General features: G+C 38.0%; 1 protein-coding gene across 1 annotated transcript; it reads left to right on the forward strand.

Moving 5' to 3' along the window:
* The first annotated feature begins 2,704 nt into the window (after window positions 1-2,704).
* On the forward strand, window positions 2,705-8,215 carry LOC116726641 (galanin receptor type 2). The gene is made up of 2 exons (XM_032573452.1): window positions 2,705-3,861; window positions 5,469-8,215. The coding sequence occupies exons 1-2, from the start codon at window positions 3,521-3,523 to the stop codon at window positions 6,136-6,138; spliced, it is 1,011 nt and encodes a 336-aa protein (XP_032429343.1). The 5' UTR covers window positions 2,705-3,520; the 3' UTR covers window positions 6,139-8,215.
* Window positions 8,216-10,353: the final 2,138 nt, after the last annotated feature.

Raw genomic sequence — 10,353 nt, forward strand, 5'->3', positions numbered from 1 at the left:
GGAAGCGTCGACACTTGTGGTTTGGAGTCGTGCTTGATGAGGGAATCATGAAGTGCGAGCTGTAGCCTGTAGGAAAGACACATCAAACACCGTCACTGTTCATGTTCTCATGCTTTGGTGATTAGTTCTAACAGCTCCCTGCAAGTTAACCTTTCTTTTTCTTCTGCTGCACAGTGGTGACATTTCCACTTCCCTGGAGAAGCTGCAGGTAATGGTGCATTCAGTCCGTCCATGATCTTGATTCCTGGTCAGAGCCCATTGCCTCCACCTGCTGCCCTACGCACGCTAATGATTTCTTCAGATGAAGGTTCAAATACTCCCACATGTGGTCACTTCCAATCTGCAGTGTCTGCTTCACAGTCTCACCCAGCAGGCTGCTTTCAGCATTCCTAAACTGCAAGCCAATCTGCACCAATTATGTCATTTCCTTCCCTGGGGGCTCCTTCTGTTGGTAGTCACAGAAGGTAACATGACTCAGGTTAGATCTTATTCCTCTGAGTGATTTCCATCCTGCTACAGAGGAATCACAAAAAGCCTTTGAATGGTGTAAACCCACACAGTGATGAACAATGCGATTCACAAAATGTTATAACAATTGCAAACTGGTCCAGGCTTTTATCAGGTTACATTTGTTTGCATTTCTTTATGGCAAAAACTCTGTAACTTTACGCTGCAGGCCCAACGCACGGACGAACCCAGTGACTCAATGAACCTCAGACGGGCTGCTGATGCTGCTGCTGCTCATGTTCGGGTTTGAGGATGCTGAGATGGGAATGAACTCTGAGTACCATCAGATGACATGCACTCAAACACCTGGCGGTTGGAGCAGTTTAAAGCCCACCAGTGTGAGCTACTGCTGCCACCTGCTGATCACTAGCTGATTAACAGGGAGCCGTGGCTTAAATGAACAGTTTATGAATGAAACAGTTCCTGCTGTGCTTTCTATATGAACAAGCCAGACGTTTGGTGTGCAGCTTTCAACTGCAATGTATAATTTATTCTTCCATTCCTCGCTGAGTGAGAGATGCAGTGATTTGATCAAATTATAACTTGCATAAAGAGTTATGTTAAAACACGAATGAATGCCACAAAGTAAAACACAACATGTAGAATGGAAGGAGATAGTGGATACTCTACTGGAAGAAACCAACTTTCCAGTTGACTGTTTCATGTTTTTCAGCAACTCTAGAATCTTCCTGTAGCTTCAAGTTACAAATCATGTAGATTCCTAAAAAGGCTGAAATTACATTTAGTGTTATTTATTTATTTTTTTTAATCTATCAAAATTCTATATAGAGAGAAATTGATGGATTAACTCATGAACCACCACGATTATTAACAGTCTTTACAGATTGTTAGTTTCGGAGGATTTACTTCAAAAATGGCATAGTGATTAGAGCTTCTTACAAGTTGTCCTAATAAACAAAATTGAGTTCTACTTTTTTTTAACTATAAAAAACCAGGTAAATATAATCAGCAGTTGGGCTGCTCAGCCACCAGCAGCTGCACTTCAGCAGCTGGTTGTCTATTTCTGAAATGTTTCCATCCAAAAGACCCACTATGACCTAATTTCTTTACAGAAAACCAACACATATAGATGAGGACACAGTAACCCAAAACAACTGCTCAAATGGAAACAACCTAAAACAACCTAAAATTGTGCAGCTGTTTTTTTTTTAACACCAGAATGAAGCGTCTGCCTCAACCCCTCTGTTTCCTCCTCTGAGAGTCTGAATTAGTCTGACGAAACATCATGGTAGTCCCATTAAAGAGTTTCTGTGATGTTAGTAAACTAAAACTCCACTCATGAGTATTGGCAGCTCTGCACAATGAGCTCATCACATTTCTTCACTGAAGAATGATTCACTTTTTCACTCACAACTACAAGAAGCATAGGAACAGAACCTGGTTCCTTGTAATGCTTCACTTCAGTTCAGTTTATTAAAATAAGAGGTGTATGTTAAATTAATCCTATCAGTTAACCTCCAGCACATCATTCACATTCCGTCCAAAATCAAATGGCAAGTAAAATATTTTATATTGTCGTTTAATTTTATTACCCGAGTGTTGCCGTTTGTTTCACTGAAACAGTTTTAGATCACTGATTTAAATTAATAATTAGTCTGCATTCTTCACTTATGTGTATCTGCTTTAATATCAAACATTCATTGAGCTCCATTAACTTCCCTAACATGAAAAGCCTTCAGGCAACTATAAAACTAACCTGCAAATCTCATTTTAATTAACTATGCCAACACGATTATTTACAATTCAAGAGGTGGACGAAATAAGTATTTTTAAGTCTGTGATAGTGAGTTCAAAAGAGGAATAAAGTGTGTCAGTGAAATTGTTGTTTTTGTCATACTACCCATTTTAGATGATTTTTAGTAATCAGGTAAACCTTCCAAAACTCGCTGGCCCTATATGTGAGAACGTACTACACCATTTGAAGGAACACAAATACCATCAGGCATTTGCAATGAGCCTTTTAACATCGCTGTGAATTTTGGCCAACTTTTGTGTGCAGATTTATTTTACTTCCATTACATTGGAGAGTTTTCAAGTATGAATAGCTTACTTCAGGTCATGCCACAGCACCTCTGTTTAAATATAGATATTGACTTACTGATTTTTGATGATCTGAAACATTTCAGTTTCATAAAAAGACAAATTCTGAGCAATTCAGACCTGAGAGGAAAGAGAAAGTTAAAAAAATACCACATTTTTAAGAGTAATGTCACAACTGTGAAACCTGTGATAACGTGTGCCATTAAGGATATATTTCTTGATTTTTATTTTGTTTTATCACAGATCACTTTTCTGGTGATGTAGAAAGTCTTTGACTCAGAAAAATGTAAACTGATGAATTTTCTCTTTTTTGTAAATATGTATGGTTAGTGCGTTTCAGTTTATTTTAATAGAAATTGGTTAAATAATCGTTTTTAAAAAACAATGTGTTCTCAGTTCTGATTTTACTCCCTCTTCCTTATTTTATTTCATATTTTTTTCTAAATAATTTTGTCTTTACCTAATGTTTGTGCAGAGATGCAATTTGTCCACAAGAGGGCAGGATTACCTCATTTATTAATTCAGGCTGGAGCCGCAGATTTCTCTCTTTTCTTCAAAGCAAAACCTGCTCATTGTAGACAACTTCTTTGAGTAAAGTGACTAATTAACATTAATTTTAGTTGGTATAACACCATATCTGTCTTCTCAATATTATTTTAGACATGTTTGTATTTTCTACGCGCTTTTCTTTAAATAAAACCCATTTCCTGTTTGTTTGAGCAGTGTCTGACTGTACTTGATTTTTTCATTCGCCGCAACGGTTCAGACATCTTCAGTTTGGGAACATCAGAAGATGGGAGCCTCTCTCTCTGCGGCATACGGCATATCGTAGCTAAATCCACTCGGATCTGTGGTCTGGGTGCAGTGCGTAATGAGCTGTGCGCCTCCAGGAGCCGCGCATCGACGCTGCTGTGCGCAAACCAAACCAACTGAACCAAAATAGTAGAGAAACATGAATCTGTCCTCCACGAACTCCTCTGCGTGGAAAGCGGAGTCCGTGCTGATTTCGGTGGGATTTTCTCTCATCTTTCTGCTTGGCATCGCGGGGAACTCTCTGGTCCTTGCAGTTCTTTGTCGCAACGGACAGATGAGCACCAAGACCACCAACATGTTCATCTTCAGTCTCGGGGTGGCCGACCTCTGCTTCATTGTTTTCTGCGTGCCGTTCCAAGCGACCATCTACACCCTGGATCAGTGGGTCTTTGGTCCGGTGCTTTGCAGAGTCGTGCACTTCATCATCTTCCTCACCATGTACGCCAGCATCTTCACACTGACCGCCGTTTCCCTGGACAGGTGCGCAACTCGTATCACATTTTTCACATTCTTGTAAATGTTAGGTTTTAACGAGTTAGTTAAAACTCGTTCAAACTTGATCTGTTTTAGTTTTAGCACATGTCAGATAAAAAACAAATAAAATAAAATAAAATAAAACGTAATAACGTGCATAAGTCCAGAAAACTACAAAGTTAAGTAAAGTAGCATTGAAGGACAATGCAATAAAAATGCGATCTTAAACTATCTACTGCCAACTCTCAATCGCCGTCACGCTCAGTTGTACTCCCGGTATTCAGCTCAGCATTCCCACAGCATCAGATAACCTTCGCTTCCTGCGTGAGAGCTGGCATCAAACAGGGAAATGTTCAAAGTCTTCAGGTCAGAGATGCCACAGTCAGCTGGGATGGAGAAGCAGAACATCAGAGGGCCTGGAAATAATAAAACCAAATTGCAGTCTAAGAATAAAAATGTGAAAGTTTTCCGTTGTTAATCATCAGTAAAAGTTTGTGCTTTCAGTTTGTCAGACATGAAAGTTCATTTCAAAAAGCTCCGAAAGAAATGTTGATGTCTGGCATTCTGAGGAATCTTTTTATTGTTATTTATTTATTTACTTTGCTTGACAAATTACGAAAAACAAACAAAATCCAAAGACGACGATCAGCTTTGTTCTTTTGTGTGTACAGCTTTAAAACAACGTTATCCTTAAGAACAAACCTTGATTTTAAATGTCTGTCATAATTCGTTTTTTATCAGTGTGAAAGGAAGCCCATCCAAAGAGCTTTAGTCCATGCAAAAGTCTAGCCTGATAAAAACCAGCCCCTTACTGCACTTTGTTTCGAGGTGCTGTAAGCGAGATTTGAATCGAACGGAATAGCGCTGGATGCAATGACGAGGCTAAATGTCTATTTTAGCTTACTGTTCATGTGTTATCTCTGGTTGAAATAATATATTTTAAGGGTTTTATTGCAACTGTAGCTTGAAACTGTGTTTAAGTGTTATACGATTTTTAATGACTGCTTCCATCATCAATATTGAATCCCCTTTTGTAATAATTTTCTAAATAAAATCTTTAATCCTTTTATTTTTGAAGAATATGGCTTTATTTTCTAAACAGCAACAAAATTTCTTTTTTTATTTCCATCTGATGTAGACCAACCTAATCTTTTTTTTATGAGATTTAGTCACTACAGCGATTGGAATTTTATTTTATTTTTAAGACTACCTGTAATTTTATTTATTTTTTTCATATTTGAGACATTTGTTTTCAATTGGTTCTACATAAATAAAGTGAACTGAATTGAATTATAGTTTTATTCAATTCCTTACTACTTGGTGGAAATGGCTCATTGGGACTTTGAAATGATTCAACATAAGAATGAGTCTGTTCCTCCCAACCAGATGGCTAATTGTGAGATCTGCTTCAGTTTAATAAGAAATGCTTAATATTGAGGTTTGTGGTCGAGTGTTAGCCAGAGGCATTGTACGTCACATCTGATCTGGCTCCAGCAGCTCGGACTTGGTCACTTTTTATTGACCCAATGGTTTCTGAGAACAACCCAAACTTTTACCTCTCAACCAACTTAGTCATTCCTCCGTTTCAGAAGTTCTTTCTTCTGTTTCTACAGGTATTTAGCCATATGTTACCCACTTCGCTCCCGGCAGATGAGGACTCCAAAGAACGCCCTCATCTCCATCTGCCTGGTTTGGTCTTTGGCTTTGGTTTTCTCCACACCATACCTTAGCTACTTCTCTCAGATGGACCTTGATGGCACCTTGCTGTGTATTCCTGCCTGGGAGCCCAGACCTCGCTTCATAATGGACTTGTGGACCTTCATCTTTGGATACCTCATCCCCGTCCTGGTGCTCAGCCTCACATACGCTCGCACCATCCGCTACCTGTGGACCAGCGTAGATCCTGTCAAAGACAAGTCAGAGTCAAGGCGTTCCAAGCGGAAAGTCACCAAAATGATCCTGATTGTGGCTGCTCTATTCTGTCTCTGCTGGCTCCCTCATCACCTCGTCATCCTCTGCATGTGGTTCGGACAATTCCCCCTCAACCACACAACATACGCCCTACGCATCCTCTCCCATTTGGTGGCCTACGCCAACTCTTGCCTCAATCCCATCGTCTACGCACTTGTCTCCAAGCATTTCCGCAAAGGTTTCCAGAAGGTCTTCAGCTGCTCGAGGACGAGGAGGGAGGAGAACAGGGTGCACGTCATCCAGGCAGTGAACACAGTCAGCAATATTGAGACGAGACCCTCAGAGGAAGAAGCAGCTTCCACTGCAACCTGACAGAAGAGAAACTCTGAGAAACGTCTCTTAAAAATGATAAATTCTGTAAATATTATTGATTTTGCTGCTATTAATAATTGGTAAAAAAAAAAAAAAAAAGTGAAAAAGGAACTTTGAAGGAAGATGCGGACTGTTTTTATTTATTATTGTTGTTAAAATTATTCTCTGTGTTGGCATAACCTTAGGTGTTAGACTAAAGGCTAAAAGGTTGTTCCTACCCAAATGTAGTTTTATCCATTTGATAAACACCAGCCTCATGCAGGTATAGATTCTCAGTCACACAGGGCATGACAGTCCTCAGTACTTAAGAAGGTAATTGGACTTCTTTCTTGCTTCTGTTTAATCTCTCATCCTTGTTCCGAACTGATGAAGCCTTTAGTTTCTGTTGTGATTTTTTCTTTTGATTCGACACACACTGGCTGTGTCTATTTTCTAAGCAGTATGGTGGAAAATTACCATGCTGATATTCTTGCGCATAAATATTTGAAAAGACAAATGTGGCACATTCAGGTACCTGGAAATTGTACCTAAAGACAGTCTATTATTTTAGAATGATTGTCTTTTGACAAAATGTGTAAATATCTGGTTTCAACTACTGTATATATAACAGGGTCCATAAGATGTAGAGGATTTGTGAATGGAATGCCCATATCTTTTTATGTATTGCTCCAATCTTGTGAAATATTAGGGACACTACTGATAAATGAGGCTGTGCAAAGTATTAATAGCAGATGTGTTGATAAATTAAATGTTTGATTTTTCAAAACTTTTCAGTAAAAAATTGAAGTCTTTTTACACATACCTAAAAGTAATACAAGTTTTCAAGTTCTGAGCCCAATAACTAAGACATACAGTTATAATACTCCTTTATTTAATCAGGTAAACCCCGTTGAGATCTAGATCTCATTTTCAAGAGGGACCTGAGCAAAAATTTGCAATACATAGCAGCCTGGTTACAGATAAAAACAATTAATACATATGCAACATATGCACAAGTATAAAACAATAAAAACAATTTAAAAACAATGACACTGTTTCATAGAATCTTGTTGCCTATCTAATACAGTCACATTTCCAGACCTCTGCGGTGCATAAACAGAGGAGTCACCCCCTGCTGCCCAATGTAGTGCAGATCTAATAGAAATTTACTCTGACAGTTTTCTGAGAGCCTAAAATATCTGAAAATGGTGATTACTGTGAAACATCTCACTGTGACTTAAATATAGGAAACAAACTACATCTCTCTAAGCATATTATGCATCATCAATGTGGGGAATAAAACACATATTAGCACACACATACACAGACACTCAATGTTTCCTTCACCTGCACTTGGGCTTTAAATATTTGTAATCTAAGCAGTCACGCTGAGCCTCTCTGTGAGTCATGTGTTCAATTGGTCAATGCTACAAACAGGATACTCTGATGGTTGTAACTGAGTAACTGATCGGTAAAAATAAACATGCAATGATTCTCTGATTGTGGTCAGAAATCCTGACATTCACTGCTGGTCCAGTCTCCTGAACATCAAAGCAGTTCTAAGTATAAATATTGCCAATATGGACCAGCTTTCACTACTGACTGACCAATAAACTACGTATTGCATTTCATCCATCTGTCATCTATTCCTGGTAATGCTTTTCTTGATCTATCTTGAGAGAATTTAGATGCGTTTGACATCAGGAGGGCCGATGGTAGATGTAGGCGGCGTTGGAATGTAACCATAACGTTATGTAATTGGACAGATTTTCTTATATGTTCATGTCCGAACATCTGCTGTGATCAGCCTGTTGCGAGCGGGCCTCTAAAGCTGACTGATTGTAAAATGTCTGCATGATATTGCTGCTGTTATTAGTGTTCCTGCTTGCTCCTAAAAACTGATGGAACAATAAAATGCTAGAGCAATATGTGAAAGTTATGCAACAGGAAATCCGAAAAGTATTTAACAAGAAAAGACGCCTTATTCTTTAGCTGACCATCTATTTTAGGCCAGGCTTTCATTTTTCAGCTCTTTAGGAATCATTTTATTGAAGCAAAAATTGTATTTTCCACCTGTGTTATTGTTCTGATTTTTTAATAATTAGAAGATCATGCCCAAAAGGGGTTTGTTGTTTTTCATGTGGTGTTTTAACCATAAAGCCTTGACTAACGCACTAAATGTTAGGACGTAAACCTGAGTTTACCTAAGAAGACAATTTTGAACATGAAATTGTAAAGGAACAGAGTTTATTACGTTCAGGTGGAACAACCGAAGAGGAGAAACCACAATCCGGATCTTTGTGTGGTGGGCTGGAGAGCATCAATGGATAAAATTAGAAACAAATCATGTTATGTGTAAATGTGTTTTTTATTTCAGACTTGTGGCCCTTAATTGGCTCCTGTTTGGCGGAAACTCAGAATAAGATTTATGTGTTTATTTAATGTTTAACTTTATCAGTTTTTATATTACAACTTTAGAAATACATGTTTTGTTGAACTAACGGAGATAATATAGTTGTGTTCAATACAACAGTGTTGGGTTTTATTCCTCTTCATAGAAGCCACACCTGACTTGGTGTTTTTGTGTTAACCAATTCATCTCCTGGCCTACAGAGCCAATAACTTTATCTTCTCTTATTAAAAATTGTAAACCTGGACCCATTTCTGTTTTAAGTCAAGCAATTATATCCACTGCTACCACTAACTGTACGTACTCTGTTTTTCATCCTAGACAAAGTACTAATTTATTTGCATTTCTTTCCTAGATAAAGCCTCCAGAAGAACAACTGCTCTTTTTTAAATAAATAGATGTTGGAATTAGGTTTAGAAGGCGGGTTAGAAGGACCCTACCCCAAACCCTTGTCGGCGTTAGGGTTAAAGTCTTTGGATTTGAATTAGAGTTGTAATTGGGGTTGGAAAAAGTGTTGGATTTAAGGTTAAATTTGGAACTCTCAGTGCTAGTTGGCCGGCGTTTTTTTTCTGAAGACTGAGCATATTTCAAGCAAAAACTTGAAGAGTGATTTTAGGAAATCTATATGAAAAAGCTGAAATAAACAGAAGTACTGTAGTCGAAGGATACGTCAAAATTTTTAAGTCTGAATGGCATTTCTTGCTGAAAGCACATGGAAGCATTTAGTTGTGAAAGAGCATAAAGTTTCTAGCAGAATTGGTCAGAAATTATGGGTTCCATTCATTTCAATGAGGCCCAAGATGATCACAAATGCTGAATATTACATAAACCGTAGAAAATGGCAATACTAAAAGGCATAGCTGCAAAGTTCTAAATCAGACTTCAATGCTACAACATCCTGGCTTTTTGAAATTATTTATTTTTTGTAAAAAAAAATTTGTTTTAAATTGTCTTCTGAGTCTTCTTTCGTGTAATAGAAATCTTTATTTTTTGTTTGTTTGAATTTAATCCATCTCTCCAGTCTAAAATTGTAACAAATTCTAAGGCAGTGACTCCTCATATGCTTTTTACTAATCCTTGCCTAAGAAGATAAAAGAAAATGTCTTAACAACCCAGTTCTCCTTTTAAACAACACATGCTGGGAGATGTACAAATAACAACTTTACCTATTCAAAAGCCCCAATCTGTCCCTGATTTCTTTGAATTTTCCATCCAAGCTCTCAGACTTTATTATGTTTTTAAGTTTTTATGAATTTAATATACATTTTCCTCTAAAGACTGCTTGAAGAGATTACAAGAAAGAATCAGGACAGCTGTACCAGCTGCAGATGGTTTTCTCTCATCTGCTGTTCTGTGGATGTTTTGATCTGTTTAAACTGCTTTTTCTGGTTAAAAAGGCAGCCTTACAGCACTGTGATAGTCCTGAGGATCATCAATGATTATGACAAACGTAAGACAGGCCTCGCTGTTATTTTTGGTCTGCAGTGATTTTCAGACTCTCCCACCGAGGCCATTTTCCCCCCAATCTCTTTCTTGTTGTTAAATTATGAACACTGACCTTAGCCAAGGTAAATGAGGTCTGCACCACTTTAGAGACTCCTGGATACATCTTCCACAGATGTTTGGTAAGCCAGACACTGTTGGGGAGATTTGTCAGTTTCACATGTTCTCTATTCATAAATAATGACTTTCATTTTTGTTCATTTGTGTCCAAAAGCCTTAAAAAAAAGGTTTCCTAACTCTTTCCAGACATGTTGCTTTTTGTAGATCTTTTGTAGCCCAAGTGCTACATTGTCAGACAGGTACAGTTCATCAGTAATCAGACC

This window comes from Xiphophorus hellerii, chromosome 10 (genome assembly GCF_003331165.1).
Source record: "Xiphophorus hellerii strain 12219 chromosome 10, Xiphophorus_hellerii-4.1, whole genome shotgun sequence".
Taxonomy (NCBI): Eukaryota; Metazoa; Chordata; class Actinopteri; order Cyprinodontiformes; family Poeciliidae; genus Xiphophorus; species Xiphophorus hellerii.

What these genes read in the sequence shown, in the direction of transcription:
- LOC116726641 (XM_032573452.1), top strand. Translation starts at nt 3,521, where the DNA reads ATGAATCTGTCCTCCACGAACTCCTCTGCGTGGAAAGCGGAGTCCGTG. An exon ending in ACCGCCGTTTCCCTGGACAG is followed by an intron (nt 3,862 to 5,468) that starts GTGCGCAACTCG and finishes CTGTTTCTACAG; the next exon opens with GTATTTAGCCATATGTTACC.